At 47.7% G+C, this 14981-nt stretch overlaps 1 protein-coding gene across 1 annotated transcript in view; it reads left to right on the forward strand.

Moving 5' to 3' along the window:
- Positions 1-14981, forward strand: part of DNAH17 (dynein axonemal heavy chain 17) — a 154366-nt gene that overhangs the window by 32918 nt on the left and 106467 nt on the right. Inside the window, exons 4-11 of the mRNA XM_073798250.1 lie at positions 8967-9329; positions 10507-10700; positions 11453-11645; positions 11826-11925; positions 12202-12287; positions 12491-12616; positions 13371-13523; positions 13647-13736. Coding sequence (XP_073654351.1) covers positions 8985-9329; positions 10507-10700; positions 11453-11645; positions 11826-11925; positions 12202-12287; positions 12491-12616; positions 13371-13523; positions 13647-13736 — 1287 coding nt within the window. The 5' untranslated portion in view covers positions 8967-8984. The remainder of the gene's footprint in view (positions 1-8966; positions 9330-10506; positions 10701-11452; positions 11646-11825; positions 11926-12201; positions 12288-12490; positions 12617-13370; positions 13524-13646; positions 13737-14981) is intronic.

Here is a 14981-nt window from a genome sequence, read left to right on the forward strand (position 1 = left end):
ACAGTGGAAGCCAGGACCCCTCTGGTGCCTGAGCAGCTGGCTGGTCATCCACTGGGTCAGCAAAGCCTTAAGGAACACCAGGTGTGGGGGTGTATGGGAGGAGGTGGGGAGAGGGGGAGAGGTCAGTTTTGTGCACTCTGACTTTGAGGTGGTACTGCCAAATAGTAACCTTGAGCTCTAAGAATGGTTCTAGGCCAGCGTGATGGAGACTGGTTACTGTCCACAGATCCCCTTTATCCACTTAGTAACCTGTCAACTTAAAAAAACCACACAATTTAAGAACTGTGAGTTAAGTTTATTCAATGTCTTATTCAGCTGAGTATAACCTGGGAGACAGCCTCTCAGATGGCTCTGAGAAACTGCTCTGAAGAGGTAAGAGAGGAGCCAGGATGTATATGAATTTTTTTGCTGGAATAAACATGTCACATCAAAAGATGACTCCTAATCACAAAGAACAGTCATCTCAGGTTAATAATTCGAGTGCTTTTCTTTCTTTTTTTTTTCTTTTTTGGATTTCAACCACTTTATTTGCTTTCAGGGCACACCTTATAGCATTGTATTATAGGAATCAAGCCGTATATCAACAAAAAATGTTTTTCTAGAACTTTTCTATATATGGGAAGATTCAAGAATCTGGGGTGATTGAAATTTTTCTTTAGATATGCATCTTAACTATCTAGGGGCAGGTATCCAAAGCTCAGAATGCTTCCTGTTTTTCTCCATCCTCAGTGCCCCTCAGGCATGCAGTCAGTGGGCAGCTACAGTGGCTAAGGGCTTGACCCTTGTAGACCTGGAATTCTGGGCAAATTTTCCTTTTCTTTACAAACCCAGCCCACCAAGTCTGGGGGACACGTGGATGCCAGGTAGAGACTACAATTCCAGCCTCCCTTGCAGCTAGGTGTCCGTGTGACCAGGCATGGGCCAATAGGGTGTGAGCAGAGTGGCCTGGGCACCATCTGGACTAATCAGTGAAGACACGTCCCTCCCTCCAGTTCCACTCCTCCCGTATCCCAAGTACAGTGGACAGAGAGAAAGCCAAGTGAGTGTCTTCACGGAAAGAAAGAGAGATGGATACGGACATTTCAGGCAATTCTTTAGAGAAGGGTGGCTGTGAAGGGAGTGGAAGTAGAAGGCAGGGTGAGTTTGAGGAGGGTTTTCCTCTAAGATGGTAACGGCTTGTTCATTTCTCAAAGATGATGGCAGAAAGAGGTTCAAAGGCAGAGACGAGGACGGGCAGGAGGAGAGGGGACCCAGGGCATGGTAGAAGGGTTCACCTACACGAGAGAGGGCTACAACTCAGTTTTATCAGGTTTGATTGTGGACATTTTAGAAAGTTGGTTCCAATGGTTCCAGTTTTCTACCTGAGGTGAAAGGTGAGACTGTCTGCTGAGGGGGAGGGAAAGGTCAGGGACTTGAGAAGAATTAAGACTCAGAGGAATTGTCCTAGAGCACAGTAGAGTGAGCTGACAAAAGTTAATTGAAAACAAAAACAACCCAGCAGCAACCTGGCAGTGTGTAGACCAGGTGAGTGTACAGGTGTGTGATTTTTCCCCCCCAGCAGCACTGAGCCTGGGTACCAGTCCAACAAAGGGAGATGGTCAGTATTACCATGGGGGGTAAGGAAAGGACCAGTGGCGAGGTCAGTGCAAGTGTGATACACAATGGCCCTGGGAATCAGAGAGGGAGGGATGGAGGAGAAGACAGCAGGGGATGATGGAGGAGGGCAAGCAGAGGTGCCCACAGGAACTGGAGGGACAAATTAAAGCAGGGCATGGACATGCTGGAAGCAACTGAGGAGGCCGAGGAGCCAGGAGGCCAGGGAGTGATGAGGTTGTCTCTGTGGTCCCTGAAGTCCCCTAGGGGAGGTGGGAAATGAGGGTGCAGGGGACTGCCTCCTGACAGTGATCTAGAGTCCAGAGTCCTGCATGAGTGCAGATGTCTGGGATGTGGAGGGGGAGGCACAAAAGTGGCAGGAGAGCCCGGGTCTCAGAGTGAAGTGGGGATTTCTGTGTGTGGTAAAATAGACTCTGTTGTGCTGGTCTTAGCCTATCAACCACCAGTGTTGTGGTTGGAAAAGCCCTGTGGTTCTTACTGTGATTGCAAGATGCCCTTCAGCAATAACCATCCAGGAACTTGGAAAGAATTAGAAGTTTACTCCTTCCAAGACCTGTGTATGTAAGTTTACTACTTACATACACAGCACATCTGGGGGCACACAGTGAGGTCATGTGTGTGTGGGGGGGTGTACCTGAGCTTGTGCTTTTATTGGGGTAGAGGTTGGGGGCCTAGGGTTCTGAGGGCTCACTCTTTATTGGTGAACTTAAAACATAAGAGTGGGAATTTAAAGCGCAGGAAGAGAAAAAAATAAACAAAACCAAAACCAAGTAGCCCAAATTGTCAGTTATTAAAATCAACCAAGATCTCTAAAACAAAGGAGCCTCAGTTTGGGGGGTGGCCTGGCTCTTTATCTGGTCGCGTGGCTGGCAACGTGTTGAAGGGGATGCCTCGGCAATGAAAGCTTAATTCAGGCGCTAGCACCACAAAAAAGAAAAAAAAAACGGTCAGAGCTTACACTACATATACCCAAAAGAAAAGTTACCATTCTGACCATTCTTAAGTGGCCTTAAGCACATTCACACTGTGGCGCAACCAATCACCACCGTCCATCTCCGGAAATTTTTCATCTTCCCAAACCGAAATTCTGTCCCCATTAAACACTAACTCCCCGTTCTTCCATCTTCTAGCCTCTGGCAACCTCTATTCCACTTCCTGTCTCTATGAATTTGACTACTCCAGGGACCTCACGTAAGTTCATTTCCCTGATGAGTTGCATTTCCCTGAAGACGAATGATGTTGAGCATCTTTTCATGTACTTATCAGTCATTTGCATACCTTACGTGGAGAAATGTCTATATCCTTTACCCGTTTTTAATTATGTTTGTGTTTTTATTATTGTGTTATGAGTTCTATATATTTTTTGAATACAAGTCCCTTATCGGCTATATGATTTGCGAATATTTTCTCTCATGCGGAGGGCTGTTTTTTCACTTTCTTCATAGTGTCCTTTGAAGCACAAAAGTTTTTAATTCTTCTTTTATTGATACACTTGATTTACAAAGTTGTGTTAACTTCTGCTGTATAGCAAAGTTACTCAGTTATACATATATACACATTCTTTTTAAAATTCTTTTCCATTATGGTTTATCCCAGGACATTGAATATAGTTCCCTGTGCTATGCAGTAGGACCTTGTTGTCCATCCATTCCATATGTAACAGTTTGCATCTACTAACCCCAAACTCCCAGTCCAACCCTCCCCAAACCCCTCCCCGTTGGCAACCACAAGTCTGTTCTCTATGTCTGTGAGTTTCTTTCTGCTTTGTAGATAGGTTCATTTGTGCCATATTTTAGAGGCCACATATAAGTGATATCGTATGGTATTTGTCTTTTTCTTTCTGACTTACTTCACTTAGTATGATAATCTCTAGTTGCATCCATGTTGCTGCAAATGGCATTATTTTGTTCTTTTTTATGGCTGAGTAGTATTCCATTGTATGTATGTACCACATCTTTATCCATTCATCTGTCAGTGGACATTTAAGTTGTTTCCATGTCTTGGCTATTGTGAATAGTGCTGCTATGAACATAGGGGTGCGTGTGTCTTTTTGAATTATAGTTTTGTCTGGATATATACCCAGGAGTGGGATTGCTGGATCATATATGGTAATACTAGTTTTAGTTTTCTGAGGAACCTCCATATTGTTTTCCATAGTGACTGTACCAACTTACATTCCCACCAACAGTGTAGGAGGGTTCCCTTTGCTCCACACCCCTTCCAGCATTTTTTATTTGTAGACTTTTTAATGATGGACATTCTGACTAGTGTGAGGTGATACCTCATTATAGTTTTGATTTGCATTTCTTGAATAATTAGTGATATTAAGCACGTTTTCATGTGCCTATTGGCTATCTTTCTGTCTTCTTTGGAGAAATGTCTATTTAGGTCTTCTGCCCATTTTTCGATTGAGTTGTTGGTTTTTTTGTTGTTGTTGAGCCGTATGAGCTGTTTGTATATTTTGGAAATTAAGCTCTTGTTGGTTGCCTCGTTCGCAAATGTCTTCTCCCATTCTGTAGGTTGTCTTTTTGTTTTGTTTATGTTTTCCTTTGCTGTGCAAACACTTATAAGTTTGATTAGGTCCCATTTGTTTATTTTTGCTTTTATTTCTATCGCCTTGGGAGACTGACCTAAGAAAACATTGGTATGATTTATGCCGGAGAATATTTTGCCTATGATCTCTTCTAGGAGTTTTATGGTGTCATGACTTATATTTAAGTCTTTAAGCCATTTTGAGTTTATTTTTGTGTATGGTGTGAGGGTGTGTTCTAACTTCATTGATTTACATGCAGCTGTCCAACTTTCCCAGCAGCATTTGCTGAAGAGACTGTCTTTTCCCATTTTATATCCTTGCCTCCTTTGTCAAAGATTAATTGACCATAGGTGTGTGGGTTTATTTCTGGGCTCTCTATTCTGTTCCATTGATCTGTATGTCTGTTTTTGTGCTAATACCACACTGTTTTCATTACTGTAGCTTTGTAGTATTGTCTGAAGTCTGGGAGGGTTATGCTTCTTGCTTTGTTCTTTTTCCTCAGGATTGCTTTGGCAATTCTGGGTCTCTTATGGTTCCGTATAAATTTTAGGATTATTTGTTCTAGTTCTGTGAAAAATGTCATGGGTAATTTGATAGGGATTGTGTTAAATCTGTATATTGCTTTGGGTAGTATGGCCATTTTAACAATATTAATTCTTCCAATCCATGGGATATCTTTCCATTTCTCTGAATCATCTTTAATTTCTTTTATTAATGTTTCACAGTTCTCAGCATATAAGTCTTTAACTCCCTTGGTCAGGTTTAGCCCTAAGTATTTTATTTTGAGGGGTGTGATTTTAAAAGTTTTTTTTTTTTTTAACATTCCCTTTCTGATATTTCATTGTTAAAGAAATGCAACCAATTTCTGTATGTTAATCTTGTGTCCTGCTACCTTGCTGAATTCAGTTGTCAGTTCTAGTAGTTTTTGTGTGGAGTCTTTAGGGTTTTCTATGTATAGTATCATGCCATCTGCATATAAGGACAGCTTTACCTCTTCCCTTCCAATTTGAATACCTTTTATTTCTTTTTCTTATCTGATTGCTATGTCTCAAACTTCTAATACTGTTTCAAAGAGAAGTGGTGAGAATGGGCATCCTTGTTCCAGATTTTAGCAGGAAGGCTTTCAGGTTTTCACCATCGAGTATTATATTCGTTGTGGGTTTGTCATAAAAAGCTTTTATTATGTTGAGATATGGTCCCTCTGTACCCATTTTGGTAAAAGTTTTTATCATGAATGGATGTTGAATTTTGTCAAATGCTTCTTCTGCATCTATTGAGATGATCGTGTGGTTTTTGTCTTTTCTTTTGTTGATGTGGTGTATTACATTGATTTTTGCGTATGTTGAGCCATCCTTGTGAACTTGGGATGAATCGTACTTGGTCATGGTGTATGATCTTTTTTATGTATTGTTGTATTCGGTTTGGTCATATTTTGCTGAGATTTTTTGCATCTATACTCATCAAAGATATTGGCCTATAATTTTCTTTTTTGGTGGTATCTTTGTCTGGTATCAGGGTGATGATGGCTTCATAGAATGCCTTTGGGAGTGTTCCCTCCTCTTCAGTCTTTTGGAAGAGTTTGAGAAGGATTAGTAAAAGTTCCTCTTTAAATGTTTGGTAGAATTCCCATATGAAGCCATCTGGTCCTGGACTTTTGTTTGTAGGGAGTATTTTTGGTTACATATTCTATTTCATTTCTAGTGATGTGTCTGTTCAAATTATCTATTTTTCTTGATTCAGTTTTGGTGGGCTATATGTTTCCAGAAAGTTGTCCATTTCTTCTAGGTTGTCCAATTTGTTGGCCAATAATTGTTCATAATATTCTCTTATGTTTTTTTTCCCCCCAATATCGATTGATGTTTCTCCTCTTGCATTTCTTATTTTGTTTATTTGGGTTCTCTCTCTTTTCTTCTTGGTAAGCCTAGCCACAGGTTTGTCAATTTTGTGTATCCTTTCAAAGAACCAGCTCTTGGTTTTATTGCTTTTTTTTTCTATTTTTTAATCTCTATTTTGTTTCCTCTCTGATATTTATTATTTCCTTCCTTCTGCTGACTTTAAGTTTTGTTAAAAGTTTTTAATTTTGATGAGGCCTAATTTATCTTTTTCTTTGGTCACTTATGCTTTTGGTGTCATATATAAGAAACCATTGCTTCATTCAAGGTTATAAAGATCTACTCCTATGCTTTATGCTAAGAGTTTTATAATTTTAGCTCTTACATTTAGGTCTTTGATCCATTTTTTAGTTAATTTTTTAGGTGGTGTGAGATGAGGGTCCAACTTCATTCCTTTGCATGTGTTCCAATACTATCTATTGAAAAGACTCTTCTTTTCCCAATCGAATTGTCTTTGTACCCTTGTCTAAAATCAGTTGCCCATAAATGTATGTGTTTATTTTTGGACTCATCAGTTCTATTCCATTGATCTATCCTTATAGCAGCCACACTCAGTCTTAATTACCATAGCTTTCTAGTAAGTTTTTAAAATAATTTTTTACTGAAGTATAGTTTATTTAAAATGTTTCAGGTGTACAGCAAAGTGATTCAGTTATAGATATTACTATTATATATTATAGATATTACTATATCTATTCTTTTTCAAATTCTTTTCCATTATAGGTTATTACAAGATATTATAGTTCCCTGTGCTATAAGTAGGTCCTTGTTATCTGTTTTATATATAGTAATCTGTATCTGTTAATCCCAAATTCCAAACTTATCCCTCCCCCCTTTGGTAACCATAAGTTTGTTTTCTATGACTGTGGGTCTATTTCTTTTTGTAAATAAGTTCATTTGCATCATTTTTTTAGATTCTACATATACGTGATATCATAATGATATTTGTCTTTGTCTGAGTTACTTCATTTAGTATGATCATCTCTAGGTCCATCCATGTTGCTGTAAATGGCATTACTTCATTCTTTTTTTATGGCTGAGTAATATTTCCTTGTATATATACCATATTCACCTGTCAATGGACATTTAGGTTGCTTCCATGTCTTGGCTGTTGTAAGTAGTGCTGCTATGAACTGTAGTAAGTTTTGAAATTGAGAAGTTTTGAAATTGGGAAAGTTTGCTGTTTTTTCAAGATTGTCTTGGCTTTTTTTGGCCCCTCAGATTTCCCTAAGAAATTGAGGATCAGCTTTTCCATTTCTGCAGAAACACAGCTGGAATTTTGACAAGTATTGTGTTGAATCTGTAGATCAATTTGAGGAGAATTGCCATCTTAACAATATTAAGTCTTCCATTCCATGAACATGGGATGTCTTTCCACTTATTTGTCTTTAATTTCTTTTAATGATGTTTTGTAGTTTTCAGTGTATAAATCTTGCCCTTCTTTTAAAATTTTATTCCTAAATATTTTATTCTTTTTGATGTTACTGTAAATGGAAATTGTTTTCTGAATTTCATTATCAGGTTGCAATGAGTATTATACTAAGGTAAGTCATGCTATGCATGATGCATGTTATAATGTCCATGTACCTCTAAAAAACAAAAGATGTATAGTTACCAAGATAATGGGGAGGGGATGAAACAAATCTAGAAGAAGGCAAGAAAGGAAAAGAAAGGGAATCTAGAAAAGGCAACACAGATAATAAGCACTTAATAAGACAATAGTTTTAAACCCCAATATGTTAGTAATTTCGTGAAATGAAAATGACCTCAATGTTCAAAGGCAAAGTTTGTTTAATCCAAGAGCCTTTCCACTGTGGTGGGTAATTGACGGTTGTTCATTTGCTGCACCACCACCCGTCACTCAGGTCCTGAGAAGGTTCTAGAAGTCCCAGTTCCCAGGAGACTTGCAGAAGTTCCATGGCAGTTGGTGCCCGTCAAGGGAAGGGAGCCATTTCCTTTACTGGTCTGGGAAAGAGCTGCCCATTGTTTGGCTCTGCTCGCTACCTGAGAAGCCATTTGCTGTCAGCTGTGAGTGGCCATGAATTGTGTGAGGGGTGCTTGGAGGCAAAGCTGAGGAGGCTCCAGAGGACAGAGGGAGAACCCAGGCCCTGGTGGACAGAGTAGACCCACTACCCACCCCGGAAGGTGCTCTGTTCTCTGCTCGGGGCCGGTCAGGATTTTGGGCGCCCCTTTAAATATTATGCCCACAGGGAATGCCTCATTTGTCCTGGCCCTTTGGAGCTTCAAGGGTGTCCCCGCAACTCTCCAGTTAACCCTGCCCCTATGGGAGAGCCACAAGGGATTGTCCCAGAGGGATGTGAGCAACTTCTGTGGGGTCCATGGGCACATGATGGGGACTGGGGGGTGGGAGAGGCTGAAGGGCTGGACAAAAGTTGGGGTATACTGTGGCTGGGGTTAGGACAGGGAGAGTGTGATGAACCCCACACCTGCACATTGGGTCCACCCCCTCCTGTCTGAGTTTAGCCCATATCCTGGGGGTGTGATGTCACCTTCCTGGGATCTTTCAACCTGACCCTTTTGTTGCCTCATTTCACCTTTCCCCACCCCCTCACCTTCAGACTGTCTTGCTATGATCCTTTCCTTTTCTCCTTTTCCCCAGAGCCCATCTCAACCTTTCCCAGCCTATTAACTTCCTGGTCACAGTTAACACAAGCACACACCACTGCCGTGTGGCCCTGCTCCACAGTGATACCCACAGCGAGGCAGAGGGCAGCTGTCCAGCCAGAGCAGACAGACACAGCCCCCTGGTCCTCCCTCACCCGCAGCCCACCCACAGCTGAAAACAATGATGACCCTTTCCTTTCTCGATTGGTTAGAACAGGGATTTCAGATGGTTCCAGTGACAGGCGGGAAATGGAGATTCCCCAGGAGACTGTGCTGTATCCGTGTCTCTGTTCATTTAACAGGTGTAAGTGAACGTCAAGATGACGATTACACCAGACATCAGGTTAGAGTATTTGGAGAGTGTCGCTTCCATCTTCCTAAAGTTCAAGCCGGACAAGTGGACTAAAATGGTCGGAGCAGAAGAGAACATGGGTTTGTTCACCGAGTTCTTTGAGAAACCGGACGTCCTAGTTCTGGTGCTGACACTCAGCCCCGCCGGCATGATCATACCCTGCCTGGGCTTCCCGGCCTCCCTCAAGTCCAAAGGGATGTACTTCATCAAGAAGAAACCTGGGAACGTCAGCAATGACAACTACAAGGACCGCCTGGTCTATGGGGACATAAGCCCCACTCCCGTGGACCAGCTGATCGCCATCGTGGAGGAGGTGGGTGCATCTAGGCCTTGCTGGGGCGGGGCACAGGGCTCAGGAGAAGCAACACGTGTTTCTCATACTGTGAGTGAGTGGTCTTGAGCGCCGCCGCTCAGGGAGCAGGCCCAGGGGCCAGCAGCATCTGCATCGCCTAGAAGCCGGTCAGGTCTTCGAGAGCTCAGGCCCGGCTGCCCTGACCGCTGAGACAGACCGGCTCTCTAACGTGGCCTCCAGCCGATGCTGTGCATGTGAGGGCTGAGTGGCCCTGGCCACCGCCTGTCCTCTCTCGAAATCATTAGAACCTCCATACTGCACCGGGGACATCCCTGCCTGTAGCCTCAGAAGGCATGGGCCATTTGAGATCCAGTAGATAGGTTTCCTAGTTCTGAGACTTCAAGCAAAGGAAGGGACCAAGCAGGTGCTGCGCTACGTATCTCTCCACTGTTGGCAGGCATGGCAGGTGCAGCTCCCTCTGGAGAGTCAGACCAGCCAGACTTCCAGTGACTTAGCTTTCCTAGTCATCGTTCTCCTCATCTGTGAGATGGGGCCGTGCGTCCCTGCCTTGCGCAGACTCAGGCCACAGGGGCCGCTCAGCCGGGACCCAGGCCAGCCTCCTCTCACATCCACCGAGGCAGCTGGCCTGGCCCAAAGCTGGAGCACACGGGTGTTTGTCGTTCTCTGCTCGGGCTGCCCTGACAAAGCGCCACAATCTGGAGGCTGCAAGTCCCAGATCAAGAGGGGAGCTGGGCCGGTTCCTTCTGAGGCCTCTCTCCTTGGCGTGTGGATGGCCGACTTGACACGGCCTTGGGTCTTCACGTGGCCTTCCCTCTGTGCGTGTCTGTGTCCTCATCTCTGCTGAGGACAACGGTCTTATTGGGTTAGGGCCCCCCTTAATCACCCCTTGAAAGGCCCTCTCTCCAAATACAGTCACATCTGGAGGTGCTGGGGCTCCCGTGTGTGAACTGGGGGCGGGGGCACAATTCAGCCTATAGCAGCACTCTGAGGCAGCGCGAAATGTTTGCTTTCGGCCAGGAGTGTGTGCTCTTGGGGTCTCCCTTCATGGAGATGGCACAGGGGCTGGGCTGTCGTCACTGGCTTCAGCACCTCGACTGGCCCCACCTCCTTCTGCAACGGGAGAAGGGCTTGGATCCCCCCGGGACCCGGGCACTGAGGACCCTGCTTCTCCTTTCAGGTCCTCTATTCCCTGTTAAACCAAAGCGAAAACGTGAGCGGATGGCCCCGCGTGGTCTCAGAGGACATTGTGAAGCAAGTCCACAAGCTGAAGAACGAGATGTGTGTGATGGGCGGCAAGATCAAGGGGAAGCCGCTGCTGCCCATCCCGGAGCACCTGGGCAGTCTGGATGGTACCCTTGAGTCCATGGAGAGGTAGGGACCCGGCCGGGGAGCTGTCTGGAAGGAGGGGCATCTGGTCCCCGACCACTAAGGATAAACTGTCTCACCGAAAACTGGTTTCGGAGCTGATGAAACCGAGGAGGGCAGGATGGTGCCTTTAGGTGCTGAGTCTGAGATCGAAGGCACAAGGACAGAACAGGACAAGACACTGGAGCCCCCGAGACTCCAGCTCTGGCAACTGCTGGACACCTGTGCTTCAGCCCCTCCTCCGTCAGACACAAGGACTAGGCCAAGGATGTCACATTGTCACATGGGAAAGGGGATACCCAGCTTTAGGACGTGGGTACTGAGGGACAGTGAGGGGCATGGAAGGGATTTTCAGCAGGTGGAGGCTGGGCTTCTAACTCGAGGCTGTGGCATCCCAGTGGCCCACAGACGCACGAGGACTCCGAGGTGTCGCCTTGCACCCGCCTGAGCGCCATTTGCAACCGCCTGGTGTGTGCGACACTTGAAGCAAGTTGCAGTGACAGTGTGTTCCCTTACTCCCATCAGAGGGCGACCGCTCCTGCAGGGCTTATCACACGGCAGGTCCTCTAGGCCCCCAGCACACGCCCCATGGTGACCCCAGTCAGAACTGCTGGAGGAGCCCTCGTGAACGTGGATTTTACTCCAGAGCTGGCCCTCCTCACCCTCTTTCTTGGGGGCACTGGCATCCCTGGCAACACCCAGTGTTGGTGCAGGGTCTCTCCTGGCTGACAGCCTCTCCCCCTGACTCTGCCCGGCAGGATCCCCTCCTCCCTGGACAACTCGCTGCTGCACGCCATCGAGACCATCATCATCGACTGGTCCCGCCAGATCCGGGATGTGCTAAGCAAAGACTCGGCCCAGGCCCTGCTGGACGGGCTGCACCCCCTGCCCCGAGTCGAGTTTGAGTTCTGGGACACCCGGCTGATGAACCTCAAGTGCATCCACGAGCAGGTGACGCCTGTTCTGCCCCTGGCGACCGGGCGCCCACTGGAATCCTGAGCACCCAGCCTCCCCAGGGGGACCCCTGAGGGGACCCGGGTAACCCGCGTAGATCCCTCAGCACCGGCAATGGGGTCAGGCAGCCTTCGTCTAGAATCTGTTGAAAGGCTAATTTTCTTCTTTCCTTCTCAGCTCAACAGGCCCAAAGTGAACAAAATCGTCGAGATCCTGGAAAAAGCCAAAAGCTGCTACTGGCCAGCCCTGCAAAATGTGTATACGAATGTCACTGAGGGTGAGCGGTGGCCCTATGAGAACCCTTCCCCCCTACAAGAAGAAGGTGTCAGCCCCTCCTGGGAGGGGCTGGGCAGGCCCCTTGCTGACCCTGGGGTGGAGGCGCCTTCCGCCTCCCCCATCAGCTTCCTTGGGCCCCGCCTTTTGAGGAAGACCCGTTCTTGAGGCAGTGGGTGTCCATAAACACACAGAGCTGCCCGTCACCATTTCTGACCGTCGGGAGTGGGGTCCGGCTTCCGCTCCCCAGTGGATGAGCCCCTGTTCCTGTTTTGGGCAGGCCTGAAGGAAGCCAATGATATAGTTCTGTATCTGAAGCCTCTGCGGATCTTGTTGGAGGAGATGGAACAGGCTGACTTCACGATGGTATGTTAGCAAGACAAAGGTCATCTGGCAGGGGCTGGGCTTGTGTCTTGGGGGAGCAGGGGCTGCGGGCTTCCTGGCTGTGGTCGGGCTCGAGGACCTGGCGAGTGCCTCTTCCTGCCCCTTGGGGGTCCCCTCCTGGAGCCGTGGGGAGGGGCGTGCTGAGGTGCTGCGACAAAGCGCCCGCCCGGCCCGTCTCTCCCCAGCTCCCAACCTTCATCACCAAGGTGCTGTATACCATCTGCTTCATCTGGGCCACGTCCGAGCACTACAACACGCCCTCCAGGGTCATCGTCATCCTGCAGGAGTTCTGCAACCAGCTCATCGAGATGGTAGCCCCCCGGCCCTGGCCACCTTCCCTGCCTCCTGATTGGCGCCCCCCCATCCCTCCCCATGTTCCTCAGCAGTTTAAAAACAGGCAGAGATGCTGGTGCAGGGATTTACAGGCTCTGGGCTAAGGCTGGGCCCTCTGGGTGGCCACCCAGTGTTCTCCCAAGGCCTGGGCAGTGCCGGCCCAATCTGCCCCACGCCGGGAGTGGGGAGGAAAGAAAGTGGGGCGGCCCACTGAGTCCCGGCACCCCAAGACTCGGCCGGGGGCCTTGTGGGGTTTATGTGCTCCGACACCAAGCCTCCTCCCGTCTCCCTCAACACCGATTCCCTTTCCTTCTTCCATTTCACGAGCACAGATTACACAACCTCCAAGGTGTGAGTTGCAGCCTTGCGCCCCTGGGCTGCCTGCGTGTGTTAGAATCATGCTCGCAGCCCTGTCTGCAGGCCCAGAGGGACCTAGTGGCCCAGGATCCCGCAGCCGTAGCAGGACTGCGTTTCTGGACCCCTAGAGGGCCCCTAGTCATCTACCATCAAAATCTGGTTGTGCCGTGGCCTTAGCCCGGGGTGAGGGTCCCGGTGAGAGAAACGGTTCGGGCGCCGCGCCTGTAAATGCCCCGCAGTCAGCAGACGGGCTGGGACAGCGGATGTGTCAGAAGAAGTGGCCCAGGGGCCCGGGGTGGGTCATTCTAACCAGCGGAACAGCTGTGTCACCCCTCCGGCTGGTCCGAGCTTGGGGACACCTTCCCTTCTGCCCAGACTCGGACCTACCTGCGTCCCGACGATGTGCTGAAAAGCCTGCAGGGTGAAACTGAGGACGTGCTGAGCAGCGTCTCTCTGTCCCTGAGCGTCCTGAAGGAGCTGTACCGAGTCTACGAGTTCTGCTGCACGAACATGAAGCTTTTCTTCAAGGTACGGCCTGGTTGTAGAGAGCGAACCGGGGGAAAGGGGTCGGGGTGATGTTGGCCCCGGCGTCGGACCCCATGGACGTGTCGGAGGCAAACGCAGCCTTTTTTCTCTCTCTCTCTCCCCTAGAAAGACAAGAAGCCAGTGCCTTGGGAATTCCCTTCTTCCCTTGCCTTTTCCAGGATAAATTCCTTTTTCCAGCGCGTCCAGACCATCGAGGTAAAGGTGGAATTTTCCGCGTCATGGGGAAACGGAGTCCCTGGGCCACCTCGGCCAGGCCCGGAGCTATTAGCCCAGAGCAAAGCGACCCATTGTGCTTGCTTTTCCCCTTTCTCTTGCTTTCTGTCTATGAGCAGGTTAATGACAAGGTCAGTGACCCTGGTCAGGAAGCCTGCAGGCCAAGGGAGAGAGTTAGTGGGACTAAGTTAGCCCAAGGGAAGACTTAAGAAGGACCCTATTTGGATACTTGGGATGACACATGGCAAATTAAAATTTTTTAAAAGTTTCAAAATGGTTTCCTCTGGGGAGAAGAGGTGAGGGATGCAGGCATGGGTAGGGCGAGAAAGTTTTCCTTTTTGTTTTGTAATCTTTACGGTCTTTTTTTTTTTTTTTTTTAACTTTGTGCACATTACATCCTTTAAAAAAAAAAAAAAAAGCGGGGAACCATTCATTCATTGGGCAGTGATTTTATGATGGATGCCGTCAACAGCGGCTCCAGGAAGGCGTGTCTAGTTCTCATCCACACCCTCTGGGAGGCAGAGCAGGAAGCCCCCCTTAAGACTCCCAGATTCCCATCCTGGAGTGTTTCTTCATGCCTGAAGGCTCGAGCCCAAGAACTGGAAGGTCCCAGCCAAGTTTCTGGCCAAGTAGCCACTGGTTCCTACATTATAGATTGTGAGTCAGGGTGATGCTTCTAGGAAAAGGGGGGCTTCTGGGGGTGGGGGAAATGGCCATGCCAACCACCCCCTGCCTGAGTTCTGTGCCACCCATGCCGCCCTCCTTGGGTGTAAGGGCCCCAGAGCTCAGGGCATGAGGATGCTGTTACTTTGCGTTAGGTTTGCTTGGATTATAGCTCGATACATCTTGGACATCTGCGGGGGGGAAGTGGCATGAACCTTGGCACTGGCTTAGGGGAGGACACGAGTACCCTACAAGCATCTTCCGTCTAAGCAGCAACAGGCACTGGGTCAGGCACCTGGGGACTGCTTGTCATCCTCAAGAAGCCTTTGGGGTCTCGATCAGGGAATAAGAGCTACACACAGAAGCGTTAGATAACGTGATAGGACTGAATGGAGTTAAATGCCAAAAGGAAGAGCACAGATAGCAATTGGGGATTCTGGAAAAGAAGGCACCACCATGGGCTAAAATAGGTGGGACGGCTTCCAGGAGAAGGCGAGGTGAGACCCACACCTCGGAGGGAGTGAGGGAGTGGGATTTACACGCAAACATCCATCAGGCACCCTG

The sequence above is a fragment of the Tursiops truncatus genome, chromosome 20 (assembly GCF_011762595.2).
Source record: "Tursiops truncatus isolate mTurTru1 chromosome 20, mTurTru1.mat.Y, whole genome shotgun sequence".
NCBI lineage: Eukaryota > Metazoa > Chordata > Mammalia > Artiodactyla > Delphinidae > Tursiops > Tursiops truncatus.